General features: G+C 41.4%; 1 protein-coding gene across 1 annotated transcript in view; it reads right to left on the bottom strand.

Moving 5' to 3' along the window:
- The window catches only part of SMC6 (structural maintenance of chromosomes 6), a 1,850,548-nt gene that overhangs the window by 1,313,938 nt on the left and 517,520 nt on the right, over positions 1-19,090 (bottom strand). The window contains exon 11 of the mRNA XM_044068538.1: positions 13,603-13,749. Coding sequence (XP_043924473.1) covers positions 13,603-13,749 — 147 coding nt within the window. The remainder of the gene's footprint in view (positions 1-13,602; positions 13,750-19,090) is intronic.

The raw sequence follows: 19,090 nt of genomic DNA on the forward strand, positions 1-19,090 counted from the left end.
ACAGTGGATCAACTACCAACCACGGAAGTTACATGCCCATCAACCTGACAAGTCTCATTTGTAAGGTCATGGCACACGACAACATGGACATTAAAAATATCATCAGGACAGATCCACAGCAATTTGGTTTTGTAAAAGATGGATCCTGTCTTATGAAAGTACAGTTGTGTAAAATCTTACCATGACAGTAGATATCCTTTTCACTGTTGCAGTATTCCTAACAAGTGGGAGATTACAAAAGCTAATGTGGAGCCCTCTTGTCCACCCCTTTGCTAAACACATGAAGGACAGCCCTAGCAAATCCTGCCCTGGCTCTGGAAATGACACCCAACTTCTAATGTTTAGCAAAGGGGTGGACAGAGGACCAAGTAACAGCTTCAAGAATGGATCTAGTATCCAAACCTTTGAAGAAAGCTCCAGAAGAGTCTACTGCCCTTGTAGAATGAGCTCAAACTGAAGCAGAAAGCTGCTTTCCATGAAAAGAGTAACAAAACAAAATGGCCCTAGAAATCCAAGAGAGGATGGTTTACGTAGAAATGCCAAACCCAATGTCCGGGTATGAAGAGAAACAAAACCTGCTCAGACTTATGAATTGCCTTTGTCTTATGCAAATAATACCCGAGCTGTCTATGTAGATCCAGGGTGGGAAGATTCTTCACACTAGCAGAATGAGGAGTCTGAAAAAAGGAAAGAAGATGGATAGACTGATTAAGGGACAAACTCAAATGAAAACCTTGGGCATAAAAGAAGGAATAGTACACACGGACACCCTGTCCCTATGAAAAACCAAAAAGGGAGGAATGGCCATCAAAGCTTGAAGTTCATAAACTCTCTTAGCTGTATTAAGGGCAACCAACAAAACAGTCTTCCAGGTGTAATGTTGCAGAGAAGAAAAAGAAGAACCAGCAGGCTCAAGAAGAGCCCGAGTTAATTTTTCAAAGACAGAATTAAGGTCCCAAAAGGGAGGAATAAGTTTCCTTGGGGTCTTGATGTGAAAGATGTCTTTAAGGATTTGTTTGACCTCCAGTTGAGAGGTCAATGGTGAGTTCAAAAGTAGGCAAGCACAGATTGCTGACAGATGAACTTTAACAGAAGAATATGCTAGGAAAGCATGCAGCAGTTCACACAAATAACAAAGAACAAAAAGAGCTCCCATTTTTTTAATTTCTCCAACGCTTTTGGGTTTCTAAGATCATGACGGGAATAGACCAGATTCCTAAGTCAAGGTATAATTAAAGTTCATGCAATTAGTACTGTTTCAACCTTTGATGTTATCCAGAAATGCTCTTCACAGCACCTGCAATGTGCCCAGTACTGACGACTCCTGCAATTCAAATAGAGTTACACGTATCTGTAAAACATCCAAGTACGATTGTAAATTCTTTTTTTATAAGACCCATTTGCTCCTACTACTACTGGAGCTGTCTGGGTATCCTTCCACATTGCCCTTGTTTTTGCTTGCAAATCCTGGCACTTTATGACTTTGTGCGTCTCTGTATGTACGACACTGTAGTCACTGGGTATAGCAATTTCAATAACCAATTCTACTGCCATCTTCTTTTCATGGACTACTATATCTGGTTTTCTTGCATCTACTTTTTGAACTATTGGTAAGGGATGATCCCAAGTGATACAAACTTTATTTTCTATTATGCTTTGTGGCTCATGTTTCCAGTGTTTTTCAGCTACTTCAATATTATAATGTTGGCACAATCCCCAATGCAATAATCTTGCTACATTACTATGCCATTCAGTATACAGTCCTTCTGCCACTAGTATATCATAACTAGCAACAACATGTGCAACTGTTTCCAATTCTGTTTTACAAAACCTGCATTTGTCTGTTTCTTCCACATGTTCAATGGACTTTATAAACCAATGTGTACGTAGTCCACTATCTTGAGCCACCAATATTAATCTTTCGTCCTTTGGTTTAAACTCACCTTTCCTTAACCATTCCTGCATTCAGTCCTGATCAACATGAGGTTGTTCCAAGAGCTTCCTATACTTGCAACTATATTTATGCATTTTCCACATTTCTTGCCTTCTCATCTGATCCTTCACCTTGTATTCTTTCTTTTGCTTTTTTGGCACTTTTAATTGCTACCTGATTTTTATCTACTTCTGGTTTGATTTCCATTCTCGCTTGACACCGATATGCTTCTGCTAAAATAAAAGCAGAGAAGTCATCTTAAGACTTGTTCTCATCAGTTTTCAAAACTTTGACTACATTTGGGGTCTTATGAGGTGAGCAGATACGTATGCAGTTCCACTATCGCAGATCTATACATGTAATCAATTTTGAGGAGGCCCATACCACCTTCAGAATGGGGAATATATAATCATGGTATGCACCGATTTTTTTTTTTTTTTTTAAATCGTTTGATGAGTATAAAGCATTCTTCTTGTTCTTCTGTCCAAACTATTCACCACCTTTTGGGGTCAGTCAATTACTTGACAACTGTAAGTTGGGATAGGAAGAGCAAATTGGTTTATAGCATGGACTTAGTTCTTAGATGTCAATGCTAGTTTTAGTATTAATTTAAGCCTTTTAAAATATTCCTTACTGAGTTTTATTCAAATTTGTTCATGTTTTATTGTTGATCCTTCATCAATTCCCAAATATTTATACAATCCCTCTTGGTCAAGTTCTTTTATATCACATCCCTGTCCCAAACTGATGTTTTCTTGGTGCTGCAGCTTTCCTACTTTAAAGGTTGCTTTTGCACATTTATCAAGACCAAATAACATTCTTATATCACCTGAAAAAGTTTGGACCACTTGCAGTTGCGCTTTCAGTTCCTCAACTGATGAACTATACAGTTTTAAAATCATCTACAAAAAGACTACGAGAAGTCTTTACAGATTGTTGTTTTCTGGGAGTCAAATTATAGCCATGACCTAGTCTGTTAAGTAGACAGCTATATGGGTTAAGAGCAAGACAAAAGAGAAGCGGTGAAAGTGTCACCCTGGAATATCCTCTTTTGAATTTTTGTCCCTGGAATATTAATTTGTCCTTTACCATCCTTCCTCAGAATGTTTCAGTCTTGAAGATTCTACATGGTCTTTTTTCCAGTCCTGGCACCAGTGCATCTGCCAGGATTAGGCACTTTTTTATCCTGAGTCTTGCATCCAGCTATCTTTTTTTATTTTTTTAACCTACTTCTGTCCATTATATAAGCTATATAAATACAGTCTATGTATCAGTGTCATCTTCATGAGATTTTGTATATAAAAACAAAAAAAAAGGGTCCACCTCGTGAAGGTACTCAACAAAGGACAAAAGAGAATCCCACTGAGATGGGATCCTGGTGGTGCTTGAGAAACCAACCGGAAAATTTCTTCCACTCAGCCATATAGGATTTTCTGGTACTGGGTTTCCTGGCCTTCTGAAGAACCGTAAGCCCGTTGTCTTTAAAGTTGTGTCTAAAATGGATCAAAACCCTATCACCAAAGTGTCCATTGAAGAATGGACAAGTGAAGGTGGATGAGAGATCCCTTGTCTTGTGAGAGAAGGATCCATCAGGTGAGGTAACTTGTAAAGAGAATGGAAGGCCTGAACAGCAAGAATGAGCACAGTCATTTCTTTTACACTGATGTGGTCTGACATCTGATGAAGGGACCATATAGCCTGAATCTTCAGATTATTGGAAGATGCTGCCCACCTCAGATCAAGTGTCTGTAAAAAGTTCAAGCAGGTGGTAGGAGTCTGACAGGGCAGACCTAGATTGAGGGAGATCAGCTGAATCCAACGACGAAACTGGAGTTTGAGACAAGTGAGTAAGAGAAATGGAAAATCTAGAGGATCGCACTGCTAGAGCCAAGCCATTTTTAAGTACCAATGAAGTTTCCTCATATGAAGCATGGCAAAGGGAAGCATGGGAATGGTAGATGCCATGGACCCAGGAGCCCTGAGAAATTCCTTTGCAGGAATGACAGAAAGGGGCAGTAGAAACTGGAAGTAAGTTGTTAGAAACAGAACATTGGGAGAAGGAAGAGAAGCCAACATTGGAATGGTCTAGATTTTGCAACCCAGAAAATCGTTGTCTTGAGAACAATTCAGAGCTGACTTCTTGAGAATGATGGTGAATCCCAGACTGCATGGAAGGAGCATGGTGAAGTGAAGATTCTGCAGAAGTTTGGATTGAGAAAGAGCCTGAAGAAGCAGATAGTCCAGACATGGGAACATCTGGATTCCATGAAGCCTGCAAAAGGCTAGGGACAGGAGCCAGACATTTGGTGAATACCCTCAAGGCGACAGAAAGTTCAAAGGGCCAAGCAGAGAAAGTACAGTTTTGTACCTACCATAAATGTAGATGTCCGATAGGAATGCATCTGCAGTCCTTACAAATGGGTTGTCCTGTCGTCAGGCAGCCCTTCGGTCGGCCGGATTCCAAAGTCTGGGTCCGGCTTCGGCTGGTGTCGCACTTCACCCGACGTCATCGCTGCAGTTTTTCGGGTATAAAGGCATCAGCCGACGCCATTTTCCTCAGTGTTTCTTGCCCCAGATGCCAGGTGCCCTCTTGGATGGCTAAATTTGGATAAATGCCAATGTTTCCAAATAGTAGAGAGCAAACACATAAAATAAGCATGTATGTACATATATACAAACAAATACACCATAATAGATCCCCCCAAGCTAGCTGAAGGATGGCAAATACCCTAGGAGTACCACAGAGGGGAAGGTGGGTGGGTAATCCTGACTGCAGATGCATTCCTATCGGACATCTACATTTATGGTAGGTACAAAACTGTACTATGTCCTTCAAGGATGCATCTGCAGTCCTTACAAATGGGTAGAATACCATAGCTAAACTAGGGGAGGAGGAAAAAGTAGAGATTATGGTGTAGTTAGGATCCCTTGCAAAACAGCAGTGGCAAAACCTGCTCAGGATCTAGAGTATAAAGGTAAATTGTAATGCTTGGCAAATGTATGCACGGAGGCCCAAGTAGCAGCCTCTATAATGTCCTTGGTAGCCACTCCTCGTAAGAAAGCTGTGGTAGTGGCTGTAGCCCTTGTGGAGTGAGGCCTGATGTTCTCTGGTGTTTTCTTTCCATGGTAGGAGTAACAAAATCTAATGCAATTTCCTATCCATTTGGAGATTGTCTGTTTTGAAATTGGTTTTCCTTCCTTTCCTGTTGCATATGCTACCAGAAGCTGGTCAGTTTTTCTATTGGACTTGGTCCTGTCCAGGTAGTAGCGTAATTGTCTATGTACATCCAAGGTATGCAAGAGTCTTTCTCCCCTGTTCTGTGGGTTGGGGAAGAATGTAGGTAGGTGGATAGCCTGATTTAAAGACACTCTGGATACCACCTTAGGCATAAATGTAGGATTTGTTCTCATGGACACTCTATCTTGATGGAAGATCAGGAAGGGTTGCACTGCCATTAATGCCTGTAGTTCAGAGACCCTTCTTGCTGAAGTTATTGCCAGCAGGAAAGCAGTCTTCCAGGATAAGTATTGTAATTCTGCTGTTGCTGCTGGTTCGAAAGGGGAAGTGTCAATTTTTCTAGCACAAAGTTCAAGTCCCATGCTGGCAATGGTGGTTTCCTGGGAGGTTTTACATTTTTAATTCCTCTCAGAAACTGTCTGAGCAGAGGATGAGAGAAGACAGGAGGATCCAAGCTGTATTCTGCTGAAATAGCTGATGCATGTATCTTGATGGAAGAATAGGACAGGCTTGTATGGAAGAGCTCTGCCAAGTACTCCAGGATGTTGGCTATGTTTACCAGTGTCACATCTTTTCCCTTTGCAGTACTCCAAATGAGATATCTTTTCCATTTTGCTGCATAATTCTTTCTTGTTGAAGGCCTACGAGCCTCCAGGATTATGTCTTTAACCCTTTGGGATAAATTTGGGTTAACTGCTCTTATGTAATGTTCCAGGCAGTTAGCTGCAGAGTTTTCAGGTTTGGATGCAGGATGTTGTAGTTGTTCTGTGTTAACAGTAATGGGATCAGGGGTAGTGTCCATATTTGTTCCCGAGACATGCTCCTCAGCAATGGGTACCAATGTTGTCTTGGCCAGTCTGGAGCTATCAGAATGATCCTTGGATGTTCCTCTTTGATCTTCAGAAGCACCTTGTGCATCAAAGGAAGTGGTGGAAATGCGTATGCTGTCAGGTTTTTCCAACTGAAAGATAGGGAGCCCACCTTCCAAGCAAGTGGGTGGTACGTCCTTGTGCAGAATTTCTTTAGCTGGTGATTGAGTGGGGATGCAAATAAGTCTATTTGTGGTAATCCCCATTCTCTTGTGATGGCTTTGAAGATGTCCGGATGCAGCATCCATTCGTGGGCATTTGTGGTAGTTCTGCTTAATATGTCTGCTAGAATGTTTTCTTTTCCCGGTACAAAAATTGCTTGTAACTGAATGTTGTAGCTCAGAGCCACATCCCATAGGTCCAGTGCCAGCCGGCATAGAGGATATGAATGTGTGCCTCCCTGTTTGTTGATGTACCACATAACTGTGGTGTTGTCTGTCCTTATCATCAACTGACCTTCTTGGAGAAATGGTCTGAATGACTGGATTGCCAATTTTACTGCCAGCATTTCCTTTAGATTTATGTGCAGGCAGCTGGTCTTGAGTCCATAAGCCTTGTATGCACTTGCCCAGCATGTGTGCCCCAACCGAGGTCTGAGGCATCTGTCGTGATGGTTTGGCTTGGTTGACTGTTGCAGAAGGGCAATCCTGTGTTTGATTGACAGGCCTGAGCCCACCATAGGAACTCTTGCTTCAGGCATGGGATTATTGGAATTTTGGTTTCTAGGCTGTGCTTGTGTTGGGACCACAAATTCTTTAGGTACCACTGTAGCTTTCTCATATGCAGTCTGGCATGAGGGACCAGAATTATGCAGGATGCCATGAAGCCTAGGGCTTGTAGTACTTTTCTTGCAGTTAGATGGTTCTGCTTTGTTAATGCCAAGAAGTAGAGAGGTAGTTGCTCTTTCTTTTCTGCAGTTAGGAATTCCATTTGTTTTGATGTGTCCAGCTCTGCATCCAGAAAGGTTATTCTTTGGGATGGAATCAGCCTTGACTTTTTTATATTGACTGTATATCCCAGGGCTTGCAGCAGGTAAATGACTCTTTGTAAGTCTTCTGTTAGCTTGTTTTTGTTGTCCGCTTGTATCAGGCAGTCGTCCAGGTAGGGATAAATTTGGATCCCCTGAAGTCTGCAATGAGCAATTACTGATGCCAGGCATTTCAGGAACACTCTGGGCGCAGTAGATAAGCCAAAGGGCAATGCTGAGAATTGATAATGCTCTGATCCTGCAAGAAATCTGAGGTATCTTCTGCAAATTGGTCGTATGGGGACGTGCAGGTATGCCTCCTTGAGATCTAGAGTTACCAGCCAAGACTCCTTGCCCAGCATGGGAAGAAGCTGCTGTAGGGTCAGCATTTTGAATTTTGGAACAATGAGAAATGTGTTTAAAGTGGATAGGTCTAGAATAGGCCTCCATTTGTTCTCTTTTCTTGGTACCAGGAAGAGTCTGGAGTAAAATCCCTTTCCTTGCTCCACAGATGGTACCTTTTCCACAGCTCTCATTCTTAATAGTTGAGATATTTCCTTTAGAGCTTCTGCCCTTTGAGTAGGTGGTAGGTTTGGCATTCCTCTCTATCCTGGTAGAGTATGGAAATGGAACCTGTAACCTTGGTCTATAGTTTGCAAAATCCATTTTCCCTTGTGATGCAATGCCAGTTCTTTGAAAATAAGGTTAGCTTTCCGCCTAAGGGTGCTTCTAGTTGTTCCCTGGTAGGCGGTGCCACAGCCAAGTCACTGTGATTGTGTTTTTGTAGTGGTGGTGGCTGCGTCCGTGCCTTGCTGGTTGTTACCTTGCCACTGGCGTCCCCTGTAGGCACCCCTGGATTGGTTTCTGCCTCTAGAATGCCTATTCCTGCCTCTCTGTGTCTTAGAGGAGTCCGGAAAGGACCAATTCTTGGAGGGCCAGTTCCTGCTAAACTTTGGAGGTTGAACCTGTAAGAAATCTTTCACTGTTTGTACAGATTTCGCCTTCTCTTCCATCTTTTTTAGTACCTGCTGTGCAGGGGAACCAAATAAATTGACCTTGTCCATGGGTGCATCCAAAAGCTTTGATTTGACATGGTCTGGTAATGCCTGTTCTTTCAACCATGCATGTCTCCTGATAACTGTGCCAGTCATGGCTGATCTAAAGGAAGCCTCCAGTGCATCATAGCCACATTTTAAAGAATGGTTACTAACCTGCTGTATGTTATGTACCATTTCCTGAACATATTTTTTATCTAAAGATTCTTCAGAGGACAGCTTTTTAGTTAACTGGTCAAGCATAAACTCTTGATATTGAATCATATGAAATTGGCAGTTCAAAGCCCTAGCTGACAAAGTAGCAGAGGTGTAAACTTTTTTACCCCATCTCTCTAAGGACCTGGATTCCCTTTCAGATGGGAGGGGGTTTTTAGTACAAGTAGCTGCTACAGCTTTAGGGCCCTGGGAGATAGTCTCTGGATCTGCAAAAGGAGCCTTGTATAAATGGTGATGAGTGTCCGGGACCCTGTAGAACCTATCGGGCTTAGCAGGAGCCGGAGGTAATGAATCAGGAGCAGTGCAAGCATCATTAAATGCATCATCTACAACAGAAAGAACTGGAGGTATAGCTAAAGGCCTATGTTGTGGCAAATGTAGAAAGGTTCTAAGCCTTTTTCTGGAGTCTGAGAAATCTTGGCCCTGCCACTGAAATTGTTCCCTCATAGCATGCAAGGTTTCCCAAAGGAAAATTCCTCAGGTGGAGAGGCTGAAGGAATGGACTCTTCAGCATCAGAGTCTTCGTAAGGGGAATAAGGAGCCTCAGGAGGGTCTGTATGTTCTGAGTCATCAGAGGAATCATCTGTGGATACTGGCTCAGGGGGCTCTGCTCTAGGCCTCTTTTCTGGAGGTGGGTGAGAGGTCCTGTCTGGATGAGGCTGGGATCCACGAATTAAAGAAATGAGATCCTCAGCCAAAGAAAGCATATGGGAGCTGGTGCTGGGCCTGTGTGAGGGGGGTTTGGCAGGCACCGATTTTGAAGCTTTGGCTGCTTTAGCCCTGGCAAAGGCCTTAATAGACATGGCTGCAGGAGGCCTAGCAGCTCCACGTGCAGGGGTTGAAATATCCAGGGGAATAGTGTCTGATAATTCCTGAGAAACCGCAACAGAAGGTTGGATTTCAGAAGCCAATTCTACCAGGTTAGAGGAGGCCTCGGTAGAAGGCATGGTTTCGCTGAAGAAAGAACCGCTTGCTCGGTTTCGCCGAAACCGAGACACTCGCGTTTGCTTGATCGCGGTTTCGGCCGAAACCACGGACCGCGAGTGTCGGTCCTTTCTTTGCGTTTTGGTAATTTGCGTTGTCGGAGGATCCGGCGGCATAATATAGGCAAAATCAGAGCCGAAAATCGTTCAGCAAACTCCGACCGACGTCTAAGCGTCCGTCGGTTAAAAGAAGCACAGGCTAGACAAGCTGCTACGTCGTGGTCTGGGCCTAAACAATGTATGCAGTAGGAGTGGAAATCTTTTTGAGGTATTTGTTTCCCACAAGATATACAGTTATTCACTTTCTCTGACATCGGCTGAGGCAAGAAAGAGTCCCCAACGGGGTACTTAGCTTTTTAGAAGTCTTCGAAGTAGTATTCGGTAGTAGTAATCTCTGGATCTGACCGACCGGCACTTGCGAACAGCTTCTGCTTCGGGCGCCACACGGCAAGAAAGACTGAGGAAAATGGCGTTGGCTGATGCCTTTATACCCGAAAAACTGCAGCGATGACGTCGGGTGAAGTGCGACACCAGCCGAAGCCGGACCCAGACTTTGGAATCCGGCCGACCGAGGGGCTGCCTGACGACAGGACAACCCATTTGTAAGGACTGCAGATGCATCCTTGAAGGACATCTGAAAATGAGAGGAAGAGGCAGAGACATGTAAAAACTTCCTGAATAGAGGGTGAAGAGGAATATGAAGACAGGCATCCTTAAAGTCCAGAAAGAACAGAAAGGCTTGTGGAAGTAAAAGAGGAAGCGGGACAGAAAACATCCTGAAAGAAGGAATCTTCACAAAAGTATTTAGAAAGAAGAGGTCTAGGACTATTCACCAGGACCTCTCCTTTTTGGGAACCAGAAACGTTCTGGAATAAAACCCTGTTCCTCCTTGGGATTCTGGAATAGGGTGGGTGGTGCCCTAATCCAGTAAACCCTGCAGATCCACATAAAAAATGAGGAATTTGATCTGAGGGAAGTTAAGTAAGACCTGAGAAGAGGGAGAAAGAATTTCCACACCATAAAATAACTGACGAATAATGGACATAACCCACAAGTCTGAAGTAATCAGTTACCAGAAAAGAAGAGACAGGAAAAGCCTGAGAGGTAGAGGAAGCCGGCCAAGGGGAAGGGCAGAAAGTACGCCAGATGGAAGCAGATATGTCTTGAAAATAATACTTTTCAGTTTTAGAAGTCTGGGTGAGTTTGTCAAAGCATATGCTTAGGAAACCTTTTCCCTTTAGAAGGCTAAAGAAGCTGTCTTATGAACAAAGGCAAATTTAAAAGGATGGTTTCCTTGAAATTTGGCTATAGGAGAAACAAAATATTGTTTAAGATCCGGCATAACTTTACCTTTGTCTTGTAAAGTCTTAAAGTCAGGAGCTGCCATACCGAAGATACTGCAACTGTTCAAAGTAGTATCTAGGAGATTGGCCTTAAAATCTATCATCAGGTAAAGCTTAACGACAAAGCCAAGTGCATCTCCTCATGAATGAACCTGAAGCAGGAGCTTTAGAAGATGCATCAGCCGCATCATAACTACATTTGATGGAGTGACAGGTAGCCTGAGAAGTTGGACTCAATAAGGACAGGACAGCAGTCTTACATTAACAGTCAGGAAGGTCTAACAACCCTCAGCCCCCAAGTTGAGACGAGAGCCAAAAACTTACCTGTTCATATGGATTTGATAATTTAAGGCCCTGAAGGCAAGTGTGACAGAAGTGTACACTTTTTTCCCCAGCTTCTCCATAATCTAAAAGTCTTTATAGAAGGAAGAAGTTTGGAAGAGGGCAAAATCTTGGATGGCTTGTCAACAGAAACAGACTACAGCAGGGTTTGAAGGAGGACACTTGTGGAGGTACATAAAGGCCTTAGGCACCTTGTAAAAATGGTCAGACTTCTTAGGGACCACAGGTCAGGAATCAGGAACCAAGGAGGCAGCTGCAAATGTTTCCAACAAGACATCCAGCACATAGGGATCAGCAGAAGGTTTAGGAGATTTCATCTGTAACAGTTCTTAATATCTTTTTTTGAATATCAGAGACTTCCGAGCAATGCCCCTTAAAATGCTCCCTCGTGGGAACCAGTGCGTCCCCAAAGGACTACTCCTCAAAGGAAGAATAAGGACTTCAGGAATCCTCTTCATCAGATCCATAATCCAAAGCTGAGGTCATTTGTGAGAAGTAGCCAATGAGTCATTTCCTCATTCCACCTCCTCATCTGAAGAGTCAGATTCCCCAGTCCTTTTGGCAGGCATAGATGACCAAGGAGAAGCAGGAACAGATACCCCCTGTGGTGGTCTCAAGGCCATTAGGGCATTAAACAAGACATGTGTAAATTCCTGCCACTTTGTCTGAGGATCTTTAGCAATGGGAAGAAATTGCTTAGTTTTCTGCTGCCTCTTCTTCTTTAGTGAAAAGTCAGCTATGACCAACCTAGGAGGCTCTGAGCCATTTCTAGACTCAATAAGAGTACCAGGGACCACTTCCCTAGCTAGAATCTGGTGAATCCCTCAAGGCCATGAATTTTGATCAGCCATGGTTCTCCCTCAATATCCGTTACAGACATCTGCATTGCCTCAGAGAACATGCACAAAGCCGGTTCCATGTCAGCCTCCAAATCGTTTGCGGCAGAGGAAACCTGCGTCGGTACCAGACAGTCTTCTTGGTTTTCATCCACCTCAACAGAGACATCTGACAGGGGCTGTATAGCAGCAGAGTCAGACTAAGACTATTTAGTCTTCTTTAAGAAACAGCTGTACCTCAGGGTGGCCAACTTCAGCCATGGTACCCAGGGTCAAAAGTTTGAGAATCTGGTTTTCAACATGAATGGATAAAAAGGATAGATGGCTGTGAAGCAATTTTGGGAACAAAAGCCTAACAAACAGTACACTGGGTATGATGAAGTCAAGCACCAAGGCAGAACAAATAGTTGTCATGACTGTCTTTATGAGAAGTTTGCCTTCCACACTGACATTTTCCCATCCCGGATGACACGAATCCTACATACACAAAGAAAAGGATAAAAAGAAAGAACTGTAATGGGGCACTTATCTGTAAATGGCTCGCTAGAAACCATCTTATTGAAGAGCGTTCAGTTCAGTGTTCAGCTGTGGCATTTGGACTGGCAGCAAAGAAGTTCTGATTATGGAGCATACATATCTCACCTTTATGCCTGTGTATGGAGCATACACCTTACATGTACAATATTAGAAGGATGTAAAAGCTTTAACATACAGGCCAAGCACTGGGTTATCCTTGGCAGGCATCCCACATGCTAGGAATACTGCAACAATGATTAGGAAGGACATCCTGGTTTACTTCTTTTGGAAGGTAACCCAAGCTGTTGACAGAGATTACACTGTACACATAGCTTACCTTCATGTGGCCAAGGAATTTAGCATCACCACCCATGCTGGTATAATCAGTAAACTCATTACAAACAAATCTCTGTGTAGAAAATTGGTTAAAACACAGAAAATACATGGTGTGGGTAGCAGGGGGCACTGTCAGAGAATACGAAGGTAAACAACTGTGTTCTACAGGGCTCAACGGTTGTAAGACTTGTGTTCAGTATTTACTTCTCTGATCTATGGATTAAAAATCAAGACTTATGGCTAACCAAGTTTGCTGATAACTGCAAACTGGGAGTCGCTGTCAAATCCCCCTCTGACACAGAAATTCTCCAAGCAGGAACTTGCATTTAAAATTATCTTAAATTAAAAGTTTAAAAATGTAACACTGTCACATTTACCAGATAAACCACCCCCACTAGTATAGAAGTCTGACAATGCTCCACTTCAAAATGATAATACAGTTACAGATCTGGGAACATAGCTTGATAATTTCCTCTACTATGACCATCATGCAGTCACAGTTGTCAAGAAATTCTTCTATATGGCACAGCTGACTGCCAAGGGAATATCATCCGGACTGAAAAAGGTAACCTTCGACTTGTATTCTGCAGTGATCAGGCCCATTACAGAATATAATGCCCCTATGGGATCCAGCTTACCAGACATATCAAACAGCTGGAAAGACCACAGAGGTTTGTGACAAAGAGGATCATAGGTTCAAAATTCCAAAGCTACCACAAAAGACTAGAAGCTCTGTCCTATAAGCTCCAAAAATGAGACTTATGCCGGGTCTTCAGAGCCATCAGGGGTCCAACAGTCCATGATCTCTTCTACCTTCATAAATCAAACAGTTTCACAAATACCAAAACAAGAGACTTAAATCTGCCTCAGCAGATCAATACAACAAAGGTGGACAAGTGGATGAGTTAATAAAGATGTTTAAAATGTTTTCTTTTACATTTTTCACTAAATAACAAATAGGCGCATACCTCAGCTTCATTGCGTGCTTTGCTCTTCACTTGCACATCTGCTTTTAAAGTAGTACATTCAGGGTGCAATCGATTGGCCTCCTCAGTTATTTTAACCAATTCTTCTTGAATAGTTTTGTACTTCTCTTCTGCTTCCTTCACTCTAGCCTATAAAACAAAGTTATTTATATAAAACTGAAAAAAGTACCCAAGCATAAAATGAGTAAACTCCATTAACTCTTTACAGTCTTTGGAAAAAGCGTTGATGACATACTTTAAAACCAGTGTGCAAGACAGGAAGACACAAAATGTACACAAGGGATTCTAATAAACGGTTACTTTTCTGACCATTTAAAGCTTAGCACTTGTACTGGACAAAATGTTATAAGAGATCAGACGTTATGAAGATGCCACAAAACTACTGGAGTCTCAACCTTAACTCAAGCTAGGGAGGAAGTCCAAACCTAATCTATCAGTTCCAAGCACCTGGAAGCAAACTCTGAAGGAATTCAGAAGTCAACCAAAGTATGGACCAAAAAATAAATAAATGGCTAGAGTCGACAGTAGGCCATGACCAGGACAAAATAAAAGGTAAACACTTGTGATGCAGTGAATAGCCCAAAGGGTGAAAACAAAAACCATTAATGTGGACCAGACACCACAAAACTTAGAAAAAGGAAGGTTCCAACATGGTATCTACAATAGTTCTGATCTAAGAATAAAGAAAGAAAAAGGTGGGGAAGGCAATTTCTCATTCTTTCTGCATAAGCAAGTTAAGCTACTCTGGTAAACATCTGCCAGAGAAAACAGAGAACTAAAAGTCAGGTCTGGTACCCATTTGAATGGAGGCGAGTGATGTTGACATTGCTACCATAAACCCCTAAATATATGACTGAGTGCCCAAATGGCCAGGCTGCCTTGCTGAGAGCTAACTATATAGATGAGATACCCAGAGAGGGACATGAGAAAGACAGGTGCCACAACTCGGTATAGTTGTAGGTAAGACAGTAGGATAATCCTTATATAGTTAAGGACCCCTCTTGTAACACAAACCAGAAGACTAGACCTGCCAATACCTTCAGGTTGTTGTTGTTGTTTGTCGTTTGGCTTTTCCCGGTAAGGGGTCGCCACAGCGGAACTCCGGTCCGCTAATGATTGGCAGTAGTTTTTATGAAACCCCGAGGTGCCAGCTCGATGCCCAACCTTCAACGAAGGCATGCCCATTTACGCACGCATGTCTTTCGAATGCTACCCAACCACAGGGAGGACATGCAGACTCCACACAGAAGGCACTCGCAAGCCCAGCCGAGAATCGAATGGGAGAACCTCTTGCTGTGAGGTAACAATGCTACCGCCGTAGGTTTATTTGGCTGGGACCTCTTTTAAGTAAACTACTAAAAATAATCTTGCTTGTAAGAGAAAAATGAGGAATAATGAAAACTTTTCAACAGTCTAGCCTCTACTCATTTCTGTCATCCCAGTGATTCAGGATCTGATAAGTTTCTGAATAAGAAATGCATAATCAGACTCAAGAGGAACTTTAATAATGCAAAAACCAATTACCCAAACCAGCCAAAGGTTATCCAGTAGAACAACAAACTGATAAAAAGCAAACCAGGTAACTACCAAAGCTGAAAGCATACAAATTGTTTATTCCACAGACAAAATAGGATAAGCGCTTTCACACCGAATGTGCTTCATCAGATCTACTGCGTAACTAAAAACAAGTCAATTATATAACAAGACCAATTAAACATACCCAATAAAAACATGATGACAATCACTGATGCAAATAGCGTTTCTTAAGGAGAGGTTTTAAAGACACACTGGCATTAATGCCTGGAGGCTTATCAACCTGCAGTCTGGTAATCCATTTAATCTGTGCTAACTCTACTATATTATAATCACCTCCTCTACCACTCTCTGAAACTAATTGCAACACCATAAATTCAAAATTAAGGTGTCGCATAGAAACATGTTTTGCTAACGCATTCAACAGGTTCTTCCTCTCAATATCCCCCAAATGTTGTAACACCCTTTCTTTCAACATTCTTATTGTTTTACCAACATAGAATGTGGTGCACATAGTGCACTTCTCCAAATATACTAGTCCCTTAAATCTACAGTCCCCATAGAACCTGGGATTAAAAGAATAGTCCATCATAGGATGCTTGAAGGTTACCACCTTCAAAATAAATTTACGAGATTTGCATGACCTACATGCAAAGGTACCTGTCCGGATAGATCTAGGGACAGTGAGGCCTGTAGATTTATAGCAAAGTTGTCGCTTTAATGTCATACTGTTCTTAAAAGTAAAGCTAGGTTTATTACCTACAATACAGTTGATCCTAGAATTAGTGAGCAGTACAGGCCAATACTTATGTATAGTGTCACAGATCTGATGTATATTATTGCCATAAGTTAATGGTAGCCTAAGGGTGCTATTAACCATCTCTGAACCTTTACAGCTAGAGAGGGTATTAGTCCTATGAAAGAATGGTTTATCCCCATCAGGACGTAACCTGTCCACTGCTCCAGATGCATCAGCCAACATCACTTGTTTATAACCTCCCTTCAGAAATTCTGAGCTAATTACTAGCCTCATGGTACTCATCATTATTAGTGTGTAACCGTGACATCCTCAAAAATTGACCCTTGACCACATTTTGAAAAATGTGTCTAGGGTGCATGCTACTGTAATGTAGCAGTGCATTATTCCTACACAATTTCCCATGTAAGGATGCAGAGATGACGCCATCCACTAAAGAGACCTTAATATCTAAAAACTCTATGGAACTTAATAATAATGTCAGATAATATAGTCAAAAAGACTCTGTGTTGGCAAGAAAACCTCAGATACTACGACTGACAAAGCCACATTTCTAGGAATAGAAAAAGCCCCCTCCAAACCATTTTCTAAAGCAAATGCTGAGGCAAATGAAAAATAAAATGTAGGCTTCCCAGCTGAAAATACCAAAAATAAAGGAGAAGGGCGAATCTCAACAATCGAGGGGAAGGCCCCACACACCCCAGAACTTCTATATACCAACTCCAATATCGCCATAAAAAATAGTCTGACAAAAAATTAAGAATAAACTTAAAAAATCCTGTCTGAAAAGATAAATAAAATGGTGCCAAAAATTTATTAAAATGTACAAACTCATTAAAATCTCATTGAACAACTTAATTCACCTCTTTAGACAAAGACAGTGAAAAACTGTGAACACAGCAAGCTTTCCTTTCAAAAGATTCAAAATAATGCTTTAAATAAATGCAAGTAATAGCCACGATTTGCTCACTATTACGACAGGATGAAGAAAGAAAGCAGTGTAGAAAAAAAAAACTGTCCAGCCTTTCAAAAGCACAATTAAACACTTAGGCTTATAAACCCTTGTAAAGCTGGCTTACCTCAGAACGAATAATCCTTCAGTAATAACAAGAAATAAAGTACTGCAAAACTGCAGTTTTTTTACATTTCTTAAAAGAAACACACACACATATTCTACTTTCTATAAACAGATGTATAAAAGGCAGTGGAAGGAATAAAATAACACAAAGGGTTTCTTATCTGAGCTCTGGAGAACAAAAAAGCCAGAAGTTAGTCTTCTCAGAGATAATTCTCTTCCAGGGCACCATAAACAAAAAAAAAAAAAAAAAAAAAAAAAGCTGCTGTCTGTGGTTCTTCACATATACAGGCAAGCAAAGGGAGGAGTCTGGAGCTTTGACAGACTCCCAGAGAGAATGTGGTAGGGCAATGCAACCAGAATGCCAGTAAGGCAGTGTGTATCTGTTGAAAACAACCCGTGTACTTTAGAGTCACTGCCACTTCTCCTCCATCAGCAAATCATAGAAAAACGTATCAAACATTTTCAACATTTGCATTATTAACAGCATGGTTTCACAAACACATTTAACATAGTGCAATGTTTAACAACAACTACTTCATATTTTCTAAAATGGAAAAAAGGGCCAATCTCTGATTCTGTGTTCACTGACCTGAAAAGTGCCTTTCATCTGGCTGTCCACTATCTCCTATTGACTAAACTCTTAGTACTTTGTTTCTCCCAGTAATCCAGCAACTGGTTCAACAACCACATAATTAACTGTTCTGTTTCTGCCTTCTAAAGTTCATTCAACTCTAATACAACTACCCTCAAATCAAGGGTCACTCAAGGCTATGTCATTGGCCCTATTCTTTTTTTGTTTGTTTAATAACTTCTCCAAGTCTTTTCTAACCTTAGAGCTAGTGTGTGTTTTGATGATGTCATTTCACTCACAGAAAGCTAACACAGTAACTCAGACTGCACTGCAAACTCAGTTCAATGCTTTAATGTCACTGGCTCCACACACTAGCAAAGATATATTCAAAGCTGATAAAAAAAAACTATGTTTTTCAACACCCCAAAACAGCTGTATGTCAATCCTCCAATTCATCGTTCAGATCTCTGGTGTAAAACAATTTTGTCCATCAACTCATATAAATATCCCAATATATTTCTACATCCTTCCTTCGTCTTTAATACAAACGCAAAAGCCACAACCAAAGTCAAATCAAAATTCAAAGAAAGCTAAAAAATTGCCATCCAATTCATACCTGAATTCCAAGACTCTACTGCTGAACCTCAGTTTATAGCAATACTTGAATACACTTACCTCTCACCACCCTCTGCATTTCCCACAATTCTACAAAAGAAAACAACATGTACAGATTTACCAACCCTGCTGATCAGTACATACATTACTGCTTTCAATTACCAAAACCTTCATATAACAGAAAATAGTTGAACCTGAAAATGGCCCAGGAGGATAAGTGTTTTACCCTGTTCACCAAATAAACTAAAATATATAGGGAAATAAATATAACTACAGTTTCCCGATGCTCCATAAAAATTCTTTACCTAGACTTCTTCCTCTCCTGCCATCAAATTAATACTCTCTCTGAGTCTTAGTCGCAGACTAAACTACCATCTTTCAATGCCCTCCTTTTTCTGTCTACCACTATAAGGCACTGTTCCAAACTTGCTCAACCACTCTGAAACAAAACTCAGCTGATAGCAGCAACCTTCCCACATTCCGCAGCTTTGCAAATAAATTCTTTCTGCTCATCTTATCTTGTTTTCTCAGTGCAAATATTTTAGCCCCCATCCACTCTTCATAACTTTGTTTGACCATCAACAATTTACACTTGATCCTTCTAAACTTTGCAGCACTAAATCTCCTTATAATACTTTCACTCAGCACTCAATGGTTTCAGTAATTTACACTTGATGTTACTTCTGCAAATACCTATCTTGCCCCCAAAGTTAATGGTAACAGTTTCTTAAACCATACATACAGTTTGGTATTGTACGCTGTTTTTCTCAGTCCATATGCTATGATAAATAAAAATACCTGTTGGCCTGAGTTATGCTTGAAAAGGGTTTTGAAACCACACCACCTATCCTGTTAATAAATGTAAAAACAAACCAACAAATACAAGTAGTAACAGTCTGTACAAACAAGTGTTACA

This window comes from Protopterus annectens, chromosome 1.part0, assembly GCF_019279795.1.
Source record: "Protopterus annectens isolate FY-2018-M chromosome 1.part0, PAN1.0, whole genome shotgun sequence".
NCBI classification, from domain to species: domain Eukaryota; kingdom Metazoa; phylum Chordata; order Ceratodontiformes; family Protopteridae; genus Protopterus; species Protopterus annectens.